The sequence below is a fragment of the Muntiacus reevesi genome, chromosome 6 (genome assembly GCF_963930625.1).
Source record: "Muntiacus reevesi chromosome 6, mMunRee1.1, whole genome shotgun sequence".
Taxonomy (NCBI): Eukaryota; Metazoa; Chordata; class Mammalia; order Artiodactyla; family Cervidae; genus Muntiacus; species Muntiacus reevesi.
Genome location: NC_089254.1, coordinates 107,002,301 through 107,015,027, shown reverse-complemented (window position 1 = coordinate 107,015,027; position 12,727 = coordinate 107,002,301). Strand labels below are relative to the sequence as shown.

The 12,727-nt window shown below is 50.0% G+C and overlaps 1 protein-coding gene across 5 annotated transcripts; it reads left to right on the top strand.

The window, feature by feature from the left end:
• The first annotated feature begins 376 nt into the window (after positions 1 to 376).
• TMEM176B (transmembrane protein 176B) lies at positions 377 to 8,769 on the top strand. Of its 5 annotated transcripts, none has more exons than XM_065939413.1 (8): positions 377 to 445; positions 1,331 to 1,397; positions 2,845 to 3,041; positions 5,274 to 5,384; positions 6,008 to 6,064; positions 6,301 to 6,522; positions 7,413 to 7,532; positions 8,018 to 8,769. In XM_065939413.1, the coding sequence occupies exons 3-8, from the start codon at positions 2,850 to 2,852 to the stop codon at positions 8,111 to 8,113; spliced, it is 798 nt and encodes a 265-aa protein (XP_065795485.1). In that variant the 5' UTR covers positions 377 to 445; positions 1,331 to 1,397; positions 2,845 to 2,849; the 3' UTR covers positions 8,114 to 8,769. The 5 variants fall into 5 exon arrangements, with proteins under 5 accessions (XP_065795485.1, XP_065795486.1, XP_065795488.1 ...); XM_065939414.1 differs by having other exon boundaries at positions 2,842 to 3,041; XM_065939416.1 differs by having other exon boundaries at positions 2,817 to 3,041.
• The last annotated feature ends 3,958 nt before the right edge of the window (positions 8,770 to 12,727 follow it).

The following is a 12,727-nucleotide window of genomic DNA, read 5'->3' as shown; positions in this document are numbered from 1 at the left end:
GGCTCTGGCGTCCAGCACAGCGCAAGGACCAGGTGGGTGGTCTGGGAGACTGAAGAGCTGACCAGCCCTGGGAAACCCGAAGAGGCCAGTCTGTCTCCCGTCCCCACCAGGGCAGGGGCTTTCTGATCAAGGATTCCCCCAGTGTGTTTGCTGTCTGAGTAGGTATGGATGTGCCAGGGTGTGTGTGTGTGTGTGTGTGTGTGTGTGTGTGTGTGTGTCTGTGTTCTCTGCTTCTCCGGCCAGCCTGACCGTCTACTCAAGACCAAATCCCCCCTAGAGGGGCCCCTTTGGCCCAGCCTCTTTCTGGGAAGTCAAGATGCTGAAGGTCATGTCCTCATCACTCCACCCCTTCCTTCTGCTCTCCCCCACCCCCCAGCGGGTCTCGGCTCTGGGCAGCTCCTCCCAGCTCTGCACGGCTCTGCTGCTGGCTCCCAGAGGACAGCAGGTGAGTAGGAGCCTTCATAGCCTAGGCGATCCCCCCTCTTAGGAGACGCTCACTGCCAGACCCCACCCCTCCCAACTCTCTCTAGGAGGCTCCAAGACCAGTCCCCAAAGCCCCCATCCTGTCTCACAGGATGCCATTCTCCCCAGTTCCTGGTTCCCCTAGGACCTGCTTGGAAGGGAGGGATACATTAGTGAGAGGATGGGACCCTAGAAAAATGCCTGGGGAGAGCTGGGAGCCCGTGTCTGGCCACATCAACTGGGCGGCTGTCCCTCCCTAGTGCCTCATGCCTCTATTCCAGGGGTGAGGCGGCTGAGGCTAAGGAGGGTTCGAGGTGAGAGGTCTTTTGGTAGGAAAGGTGGAAGGTGGAGGGCCCAGGGTATAGCATGGGCCCTGGCCCTTTCTCTCCAGCTTGAGGGGGAACAGGGAGGAGCGGGCAGAGAGGAGGGTCCAGGGCTGTGAGGAAGAGCTCCAGAGCCTGGAGTCAGGATGGGTGTGAAAGAGAACCTTCATGGGGCTGGCCTGGCTCAGAGGAAGAGCAGGAATCTAGGCTGATCTGGGGACTGGAGTTGGGAGAGGGGATGGAGGGGGGAGTTCGTGGTACCCAGAGGACTTGGGGGGATGGTGGGGGGAGGTGGTGGTACCCAGAGGACTTGTGGGTGGAGGGGGGAGGTGGTGGTACCCAGAGGACTTGTGGGTGGAGGGGGAAAGAGGTGGTACCCAGAGGACTTGGGGGGGGTGGGGTGGGAAAGAGGTTGTACCCAGAGGACTTGGAGGCAGCAGGAGCTTAAGGCACGTTCTGGGCCTCAATATGATGCTGATTCCTGGAGCCCAAGGATGATCCAGCTAGAATTATGACTAGGCTTCCTGGCATGGGTCTGTGAACAGGTCTGAACCTCCTGGCACATCTGCACAATCGTCTGACTCCCGACTTGTATCCTTCACAGGAGGCCAGGTAGGTGAAGCGTGAAGCTCCTCTGAGTAGCTCATACAATACAGATGGGAAGACTTTTAAGTTTGTCGTCCTCACTGGTATTATTAGAATAGTTATTAATAATGCTCTGATTTAAACAGTGATTATTAGGACCACCAGGAGAATTGCTTGTAGGGGATTTCTTTTGGAACGAGGCATGTTGATTCCAAAATATGCAAGGAGAAGTAATCTAGCAAAAGTGACCATCAAAGAGAAAAGTAACATGGTGAGGGGGTCAATGAAATAGCTCAACTAAATATTAAACTCTGTATTCATAGTTAAAATTATGGTCATGGTGCGTGACTCATCAGATCCACCAGTGGGCTGCTTAGAGACTAAAACAGACTTAGTTTCCTATGGGAATTTCATTTTTGCCCCAGGGGATATTTTAAATCAGTGGGAGAAAGATGATGCATTCTGTAAACAGGATATATTTTCAGAAGTTTAGCATCTGAAAAAAAAAAAAACAATTTGGATCCATTTTCCCCAGCTTACAAGGTAAGTTCCAGATAGATCAACATTTACATGTGAAAACTGAAAACATAAAAGCACTTAGAAGAAAACAGGGAAGAATTATTATTTCATGATCTTGACATCTCAAAGTCCTTTTTAAGTACGATATAAAACCCAGAAACCATAAAAATTGACTGAAAACTTTCATTATATATAAAAATACAAGCTAAGTCAAAAATAAATTACAGATATTAAAGCCCTATCTGCAAGTCATGTCACAGGTGGTAATTTTTCAAACACACAAAGAACTCCTGTGACGACCAAAACAAAACAAGAAAATAAGGCCATCATAGGATATGAAAGGGAAGCTCACAAAAGAAGAGGAAAAAGGCTCTTAAACATGAAAAGAAAGTCAACCTCAGTCATAATGGGAGAATTAACAATACTGGAATAGTCACAGAAGTGGATTGGAATAGTCACAGAAAGCATATTAGAAAATGGTAATATTTTTCTTCCTGGAAGGCAACTAGCTGGCTAGGAGAGAAAGATAGGACAGGATTTTAGCAGTATACACTTATTTATCTTTTGATTTTTTTTTAACCATATAAAAGTATTATGTGTAAATATGTATATCATGTTGCTAAAATAATTCAGATTCCTTTCTTTGTTAATCCCAAGCCCCAGACAAACTGTATCCGACCATTTGGGGAAGAGACCCCAGAATACATATGGTGAAAACTCTACAGGTGATTCAGATTTGTATTCCAAATTAAGATCAGGGACTTCCCTGGTGGTTCAGTGGTTAAGACTCTGGACTTTCTAGGCTGGGGCATGGGTTCGATCCCTGGTCAAAGAACTGAGATCCCACATGCAGGGACTTGACAAGGAGACTATTTTGTTTTCCTGCAGTCGTGCTGTGTATTCCTTTCCCCCTTCCTCCTCTCCCAGACCTCACTCCTGTACATCTCCCCAGCAGGAAGGATGGCCCAGAACATGCTGACTGTGAATGGGGTTGATGTGGGCTCTATGCTCTCCCAGCCCACCCACATTGACATCCACATCCACCAGGAATCCGCTTTGGTCCAACTGCTAAAAGCTGGGAGTTCCCTGGTGGAGCGCCTGTCTCACCGTCCTGCCAAGGCCAGGATAGGCTACGGACAGCTGGCACTAGGGGTAAGAGTGGGCTGGCTGGAGAGGTGGGTTAGCAAGGTGACACAGAGGTGGGTAACGCTCCTTCTCCAATATGATGTGAGAAAAGAAAGTGGGTGAAATCCCCATGAAAACTCACAACTTGTATCCCCGCCTGTTTGGAAGTTTCGACACAGAGATGGAGATGGAAAGAAGTAAGGGATCACTTCTTTGGTGCAATGTGAGTAGTCCCAGCCAGAGGTAGGGGTGGGCGGGTGGAAGGATCGCTGGAGGCTGTTGAACCCGTGTGGACCGAGGGCCTACAGATACCAGGCGATATGATAGGCATGTTGGGGGGAAGGCTTATGCCAGAATCCCTCGGTGATCACCTCAAGGTACTCAACATCCCTCAGAAAGGTCAGGCAACTACACAAACAGCTAGAGGTAAAGGTAGATCAGGTGGCCACCTGATGCGAAGAGCCAACTTATCAGAAAAGACCCTGATGCTGGGAAAGATCAAAGGCAAAAGGAGAAGAGGGCAGCAGAAGATGAGATGGTTGTTTGGCATGACTGATTCAATGGACATGAGCTTATGAGCAAGCTCCAGGAGTTGGTGATGGACAGGGAAGCCTGGCGTGCTGCAGTCCATGGGGCTGCAAAGAGTTGGACACGACTGAGCGACTGAACAACAACAGGTGACGTGCTTGGAAGACTGGATGGCCTCCTGCAGAGGCATCTGAGCAGGGGATGGCATCTGAGCCAGACCTTGAATGGAGAAGAAATGTGTTTAACAGATAGAGGTGGAGGATGGGAGGAAAGGAATTTCAGGTTTTGAGAATGCTTAGAACAAGGGTAAAGAAACCAGAAAGCATAGGGCAGGATCTGTCAGAGTAAACAGAATGAGTCTCCTGGCTGATTAGACCGGAAATATACACCAGTACTGCTGAGAGCCTTGAGTGACTAGCTGAGGAGTTCGTCCTGGATCAGCTTCGATGGTGGGAAGGATTGGATATGGAGGGATTCTGGGGCAGGTACCTGAGCTTCAGGCAGCCTCCCAGCCAGGTGGTGTCCAGGTAAGAATTATAGAGTGTTGGCACCTGCGAGGCAACAGCAAACATGACGAGGAGAGAGAGAAGTCCAAGTCTTCGGTGGGTGGGGTCATTTGGGAGTGGGTGGACTTGGGGTACCAGGGAGGAGAGGAGTCTGAGAGGATGCTGAGGTTTGGAGTGAGGGTGGCCAGAAGACTGGTTCCCTGGAAGTCAGCGAGGCAGACCCTGGGGGTGTGGGGAGTGGGCTCTGGCATTTGGAAGTGATGAATCTGAGAGGCTGGCAGGACATGTAGTGATGATGTCCATGTAGGTGGTGACGTCCAAGAAGCTGTGATAGTCAGATCCTCCAGTAAACAGACACCGACTGGGGAGCTGGGTGTGCAAAAGGTTTACTGGGGTGTAACATCAGTGAAAAGGGCAGGAGTGGGCAGGGGGTGAGAGGAGATCTTGATGGAGGCCTGATGAGGTCTGTAGTAGCCCAGTAGGGAGTTTGGGAGCAAAGACTGGCCATCACAGGAGTCCCGTTCTAGGTGGAAATGGCCCTCGAACCACCGCCTTGCTTAATCACTGCTGGGCAGGTATCCCTAAAGAATGTGCCTTCAGATTGAAAGATGAGGGGACCCCGAAGACGCTGACCACTGCAGGCTATCAGCTAGTGAAGTGTGCAAGTCGCCCAGTCCTGTCCTACTCTTCGTGACCCTGTGGACTGGAGCCCGCCAGGCTCCTCTGTCCATGGGATTCTCCAGGCCAGAATACTGGAGTGGGTGACCATTCCCTTCTCCAGGGGATTTTCCCAACCCAGGGATGAAACCCGGGTCTCCTGCATTGCCGGCGGATTCTTTACCATTTAAGCTACCAGGGAAGCCCAGGCTGTCAGCCAACCACACTCCTTTCTGGAAGGAGGTCTTTGCGGCCCATCCTGGACAGGATGGTGGGCTTCCCATGGGAAAAAGAGGAGAAAAGAAGCAAGAAGCATCAAGTGGGATGACAAGGTGTGGTATTTAGGAAAACTGGGATTTAGGAAAGAATGAAGGATAAAATGCTGTCAAGTCAGAGGGGTGAGGGAGAAGCAGGATGCACTGCTTCCTGGATAGAACTTCCAGAATCCAAGCAGAGAAGTCAAGGTGGGGCAAGAGAGGGGAGCCAGACCCAGGCGCTGGGAGCTGGGGGCTGTGCCCGGAGTGCGTGGGCTCATGGGAAGGGGCATGGCTTTCCCCATCTCGTGCAGGTGACCCAGCTGTTGCTCGGGGCTATCAGCTGTGCCCTTGGAGGCCTTCTCTACTTGGGACCCTGGATTCAGCTGCGGGCCTCGGGCTGTGCCTTGTGGGCAGGGTTTGTGGTGAGTAAGAAAGGGGTGATGAGTCTGTGGCCATACCATCCTGAACGCGCCCGATCTCGTCTGACCTTGGACGCTAAGCAGGGTCGGGCCTGGCTAGTACTTGGATGGAGGGAAGGGCTGTGAGCTCCTTGGGAGGCAAGTGGTCATGGACAAGGAGAAAGAAAGTTCCTCTTGGATCTGGGTCAGGGATCAGGGACACAGAGACCACAGACCCAGTGACCAGTGCCTTATGTTATGAGGAGGCTGGTGGGATGAGATGGTTGGATGGCACCACCGACTCAACGGGACATGAGTTTGGGCAAGCTCGGGAGATGGTGAAGGACAGGGAAGTCTGGCGTGCTGCAGTCCATGGGGTCGCAAAGAGTCGGACACCACTTAGTGACTGAACAACAATGATGAAGAGGCTGCATTAGCGGGTGGGCAAAACACTTCCACCCTCTGTTTTCCTCTTAAAGGCATGGCTGGGAAGAGTCAGGCAGTTGTGAGCGGAGTCCTGTCTGTCTGCTAGGTTCCTTTGCCTGGCTCTTGGATCCTGCTTCAAACTGGCTGTTCTGGGGCCTGTTGGGAGAAGTGTGATGGGAGACGGTCAGCTGGAGGGCTTTTCTGGTGTCTTCTCTTCCTAGGCCGTTGCAGCAGGAGCTGGGGCCGTTGTCCACGAGAAGCGCCAGGGCAAACTCTCCGTGAGTCAGGCATCCTCTGCCCCACCTTGCCCTCTGTCCCCCTACTACGTCTGTTTTCCTGCTCTATTTTTCTGTCTTCTCTCCTTTGGTTTCAAATATCCTAAGATCTTTCCTGGAGGGGTAGGGAGGGTTTATCCCAGGCCGGGAAGCTGGGGAAGAGGAGGTTGGTTTAAGTCCAGGACCCCATGGCTCTGCCATCCATAGAGGGGGACCGCCTCTTGAACCTCTCTTTCTAGGGCTGCGTATCAGGTCTGCTCACTCTGGCTGGCATTGCCACGGCTGTGGCGGCTGTCGTCTTCTGTGTGAATAGCTTCATCTGGCAAGGTGATGGCTTCGACAACATCAGCTCCGTGTGTGATTCCTTAGTCCCTGTCACCCCCACCTCTTGGTACCAACGAAGAGGTTCCTATTCATCGTGGGAGGAGGAGAAATGCAGAAGATACATGCAAATGCTGATGGTGAGAATGGAGAGTCAGTGTTCCAAGAACACATCACAGCTGTAAATTGGGAGACTGGGGCACCGGAGGGCAGAGATGGAGGCCCTCTGAGCGTGGACCTCATCTGAGGTTGTTGGCTCAGGAGGTTTTAACTTAAATTGAAGACACCGTTCAGATCTTGGGGCATGATCATTCCCTGAATCAAAGGGGATGAGGAGCAAAGAGGAGACAGGATATCGTGAGCCACCCTTCTGTCTTTCCTGATGTGTGACTGCTGCCACTCATCCCCTACCAGGGAACACACCGCCCTCAAAGACAGTGACTTACCACGGCAGTTGGTTAGTATGTCTCACATTCTGTGGGCTGACGAGGCTCACACGGGCAGTCCTCACTTGGGTTTTCTCAGGTAGTTGCAGTCATGGGTCAGTTGGGTGTGAAGTCATCCAGGAGCTTGATTGGCTGGACTGCCAAAATGGCGCACTCACATGTCAGGGGGCTCAGCAGGGGGTTATCAGCCAGGGAGGCTACAATGGCTTCTCCGTGTGGCTTGGGCAACTGGGTTTCAATATGCAGCGTCCCACTGTGAGCATTTTAAAATGTAGGCAATGGAAGCTGCCAGGCCCTAGTCACTTCCACTGTATTTCATTGATCAAAGCATTCCCAGGCTTTGATTCCAGATTCCAGGGGGTTAGGTGATAGTTTCCACCTCTTCACAGGGCGTGGTAAGGTCACCCTGCAGACAAGCAAATGGGATGGAGACTGGCTGCCCCTGTGGTTGGAAAATGCAGTCTGCATCTGGGTGAGAAGGAGTTAGTTGAACAGATTCTGATATCTCCTAGCAAGATGAGAGTAACAGAGGAATCACAGGAGCTGACTCCTGACTGTAACTTTTTTTTCCCCTTTATCTTCAGGATTTGTTCCTAGGAATCCGTGCTCTGCTCCTGGCTATCTGTATCCTGCAGGTCATTGTGTTCTTGGCTTCCCTGGGTGTGGGTCTTCGAAGCTTCTGTGGCCAGAGCTCCCGAGTCCTGGTGAGCTGTTAGGGAGAAAGATCCCCTGGAGGAGGAAATGGCAACCCACTCCAGTATTCCTGTCTGGAGATCCCAGAGAGACAGGAACCTGGCAGGCTACGGTTCACGGGGTCGCAAAGAGTCAGACACGTCATGCAGCGAAAGGGCGAGTCTGGCCGGTGTGGCCCTAGGGAAAGACAGTGGGGCAGGAACATGGCTGAGCAGTGGTCCTGTTCCCCTCACTCAGCCCTTCCCTTCGCTGTCTGGGGAAGGTGACCCCAGCACTTCATCCTGGGTTAACATCTGCCTCCCCCACTTCTTTGCTCTCAGTTCTCCACTTTCTCTCTTTTCTGGCCTAGATCTTGTCTCGCTCTCCTTCTTCCATCACCTTTTCCTTCTCTCCTTCTTTCCTTTTTCTGATTTCCAAACGGAGCTGACTCTGTCCCATCCTTTTCCTCTCAAGAATTGATTTTCTTCCTCTCTCTCTGTGTGTTTTTTTTTCCCAGCAGGATGAGGAAGGGTCAGAGAGAAATCTGCTGGGGGAGAATTCAGTGCCTCCCTCCCCCTCCAAGGAGAAGACCACGGCTGTCATTGTCCTGTGAGCAGCCAGAGACCCTTGCCTGGACCCTGCATGTCCCTCCCAAATAGCCCAGGGCCCCTCCGCATCCTATCCTGCAGACTTGCTTCTGCTTTTCTTCTCCCCACCTTCACCCACTGTGGCCACTCCAGGGTCCTCCATCAGTGAACAGGTATTGTCACATTTCTCTCAGTGCTGATTAAACAGAAGCAACCCCAAAGAATGATTTTGTGCAGAAAAGATATAGTCTTCTTTTGTTAATATACCTGGTGCATTGATACTCATGGAATTAAATGAGAGTTACTCGTGAGATCCAGCCAGTCTATCCTAAAGGAAATCAGTCCTGAATACTCATTGGAAGAACTGATGCTAAAGCTGAAACTCCAATACTTTGGCCACCTGATATGAAGAGCTGACTCTTGGAAAAGACCCTGATGCTGGGAAAGATTGAAGGTCAGAGGAGAAGGGGACGGCAGAAGATGAGGTGGTTGGCTGGCATCACTGACTCGATGGACATGAGTTTGAGCAAGCTCTGGGAGTTGGTGATGGGCAGGGAGACCTGGTGTGCTGCAGTCCATGGGGTCGCAAAGTGTCAGACACGACTGAGTGACTGAACTGACTGACTGACGTATTATATGGAAACCCGGTCTGAATAAGACTAAATTTTCGTTCTGCTCTATATCCCAAGTGCAAAGTCTCCTTTTGACCATTTCCTTCTGTTCAATGTAAAGTGAAAATAGCTATCACAGACTTAGGATCTTTTTGCCTATTGTCTTTAAGCATCTATAATGGATCTGTGGGCTTTACAGAGCCATGAGAGAGAGGGACCGAGATCATTGCCTCCCTCCCTCCCTTTCTTCCTTCCCTTCCTCTTCCTCCCCCTCCGTCTTTTTACTTTCTTTCCTTCCTCCCTCCATCCCTTCCTTCTTTTCTTTTTCTCTGTCTCCTCCATCTCTTTTTCATTCTCTTCTTTTTTGCAGTAATTACTGTTGGTTCTCTTACTACACACACACCACACTCACACATACACCTGTTATTCACCTCTCATGGTAAATGATATGACTGATAAGCTTTTTATTTTTTAAATCTTCTGTGTACAATATGAATACATAGATATAAGTATTTCTGTTATGGAACCGGGTTCATTTGTCTAATGTGCAGCAAGCATCACCAAATGCCAAGATGCTGAGGTTTGCATCAGAGAAGGCGTTTACTCATGAGACAGCCAAGTGAGAAGACGGGAGAATGAATCACAAATGTGCCTCCTGAAGGCGAGGGGCTTGAAGTCTTTGTGGGGTAGAGAAGCAGGGTGGTCTTAAGTGTGGAGAAAGGTGACTGCAATTGGGAAAGGTGAGGTAGCTGGCACTCTGTACCAGTGTGTCTGATTTATGGGCTTCGTCATGGGATGCATGTCCAAAAATGGAGGCACTAGCATGACCAGAGGGTAGAGTTTTCTGATGTCAAAAGGTCATTCACTGGACCCTCATGCAGGCTGAGTTTTAGGGTTGGTGGTCCCAATCTGTCTTAGCCAGCTTGAACTGGATAAGGACTGATTCCAAGTCCTGGAAAACAACTTATGCCATTTTTACTACAAGCTTCTCTTGTGGTTCAGACAGTAAAGAATCTGCCTGCAGTGCAGGAGACCTGGGTTCAATCCTTGGGTCAGGAAGATCCCCTGGAGAGGAAAATGGCCACTCACTCCAGTATTCTTGCCTGGAGAATTCCATGGACAGAGGAGCCTGGTGGGCTACAGCCCATGGGGTCATAAAGAGTTGGACGTGACTGAGGAACCAGCATTATTACTACAGTGACCCATTTGTCAGAGGCGTTATCTATAGGGGACCATTAAGGAGTCCAAAAACAATTAGGATGAGCTTGGTCAATGAAGGCAGCTTCCGAGGGAAGGGGTTTTAACAAGCTGTTTCCTTACCTGCTGTCCTGTAGGATGAGTCCCAGAATTTCTGTGGATCACCGATTTCTGTCAGCCTGAGCTTTCCTGGTGGCTCAGTGGTGAAAGAAGCCACCTGCCAATGCAGGCAACATGGGTTTGATCCTTGGGTTGGGAAGATCCCCTGGAGAAGGGCTTGGCAACCCACCCCAGTATTCTTGCCTGGAGAATTCCATGGACAGAGGAGCTTGACAGACTAAAGTCCACGGGATCGGAAAGAGTCGGACACGGCTGAGCGAGTAACACTTCTGTCAGCCTTACAGGGCATGGTTTCATTTCTGAGGGGTGAAAAGGCACGCCATGATCTGAGAATTAAGACATCATAGGGATTCTCACATTTTTCTGATTCCAACATAGTGAGTGGGCTTGCATTTCCATTGTGACTTGATGACATCTCTGACAGGTCGATTTTATTCCTACCTCTTAGCAGACTCATAGCAGAGGAACTGGCTGGGCACCCCCACATCTGCCCACCGCACAGTCCTGCCCCACGACGTGGTGCTGACAGGGGCAGAGCTGCCGGGATGAGTGAGGCGTGGCCTTACCGTGGGAGCTTCAGGACAGAACCGAAGATGCCCGTGAGAGGAGGCATCTTTCTTATTTGTCTTAAGATGCTGTTAAGGTGCTTCAGTTCAGTTCTGTTCAGTCACTCAGTCGTGTCCGACTCTTTGCGACCCCATGAATTGCAGCACGCCAGGCCTCCCTGTCCATCACCAACTCCCGGAGATTATGCAAACTCATGCCCATCGAGTCGGTGATGCCATCCAGCCATCTCATCCTCTGTCATCCCCTTCTCCTCCTGCCCCCGATCCCTCCCAGCATCAGGGTCTTTTCCAATGAGTCAATTCTTTGTATGAGGAGGCCAAAGTATTGGAGTTTCAACTTCAGCATCAGTCCTTCCAATGAACACCCAGGACTGATCTCCTTTAGGATGGACTGGCTGGATCTCCTTGCAGTCCAAGGGACTCTCAAGAGTCTTCTCCAACACCACAGTTCAAAAGTATCAATTCTTAGGCGCTCAGCTTTCTTCATAGTCCAACTCTCACATCCAGACATGACCACTGGAAAAATCATAGCCTTGACTAGACGGACCTTTGTTGGCAAAGTAATGTCTCTGCTTTTTAATATGCTATCTAGGTTGGTCATAATTTTCCTTCCAAGGAGTAAGTGTCTTTTAATTTCATGGCTGCAATCACCATTTGCAGTGATTTTGGAGCCCCCCAAAATAAAGTCTGACACTGCTTCCACTGTCTCCCCATCTATTTCCCAGGCTGTTAATCTAATTCCCAGGCTGTTCTTTAGTATTTCTAAACCAGCCCTTTTATGGCTAGATGGGATAGAAATTATTTTCATATTTCATTCTGGTAAATAGACCTCAGGTTCCTAGTTTGTTTCTTTTGTTGCTGTTTTTCTAGCACAGAGCCATCTCTTACTGTCAGAGTCTGGCAGCTTCCTTTTGCTTCCCCTGATGTTTCTAAGTTTCTGAGGGAGGAACTCCCTTCCCCATTTCTTCTCTTCCATACCCCTCCCCCACCCCCACCCTCCCGCTCCTCGCCCTGTGAATAGCCTTGGAAGTTTCATAATCTTTGTTTTTCTTTCCCGTAGGAAATCACATTCCATCCTTCTCCCCTTGCTTTTGTTTACTTGGAAAATCCCGCAGCTGTGTGTCTGTTTGCACAACTCAGTCTTGGGGACCAAACTGTATATTTGCAACTGACTTCACAACCCTGGCCCACGACCTGGCAATTAATCCCGAGCCTATGTGGACTTACTGAAGGGTTTAAACTATTCTGAGTGTAAACAGGAGAAAATAGTTCTATTTTTCTTTTCTGATCACTAGTTTTCATTGTGTTTTGTCAGCCCCCCGATTCTCCACTGGCTATTGGTCCTTTAACCTTGGCACCAGCATTCAGATTCCACAACCTGGTGTTTGAGACCTAGTTCTACATTTCATGATGGTTTAGGGGCAGTAGTTTCCAAGCTGCTTTATGGGGTATTAGAGCCACCCCAAAGCCTGCTTCAGGGCTGTCGGGATATAAGTGTTGGTGTGCTGGCTGGAGGGCTCTGATGCCTCCAACCCCCTTCAGCTAGAGCTGAACATCACTTGTTAGAATACAAAGTGTTCTCTTACTTGCGGAAAGAGTTCTGCATTTTAAAAGCTCTTTAATGATCAGCTATATATGTGTGTGTGAGTATGTATGTGTATATATATATATTTGTGTATATATATATAATATGTGTGTGTATATATACACATACATACATATAAGTATGTATGCTTCCCTGGTGTTTTTAGTGGTAAAAAACCTGCCTGCCAATGCAGCAGATTTAAGAGACATGGGTTCAATCCCTGGGTCGGGAAGATTGCCTGGAGGAGGGCATGGCAACCCACTCCAGCCTTCTTGTCTGGAGAATCCCATGCACAGAGGAGCCTGGCAGGCTGCAGTCCACAGGATTGCAGAGTCGGACAAGACTGAAACAACTTAGCGTGCGCGCGCGCACACACACACACACACACACACACACACATACACGAGGGGTTTGCTTCCCAGGCAGCTCAGTGGTGAGGAACCCACCTGCCAGTGCAGGAGACACTGGTTCGATCCCTGAGTCGGGAAGATCCCCTGGAATAGGAAATGACAACCCTCTCCAATACTCTTGCGTGGAGAGTTCCATGGACAGAGGAGCCTG

Excerpts from the sequence above, each read along its gene's own strand:
- TMEM176B (XM_065939413.1), top strand. The coding sequence starts at position 2,850 with ATGGCCCAGAACATGCTGACTGTGAATGGGGTTGATGTGGGCTCTATG. Across the intron at positions 5,385-6,007 it reads CCTTGTGGGCAGGGTTTGTG|GCCGTTGCAGCAGGAGCTGG; the intron begins GTGAGTAAGAAA and ends TTCTCTTCCTAG. Across the intron at positions 6,065-6,300 it reads AGCGCCAGGGCAAACTCTCC|GGCTGCGTATCAGGTCTGCT; the intron begins GTGAGTCAGGCA and ends CTCTCTTTCTAG.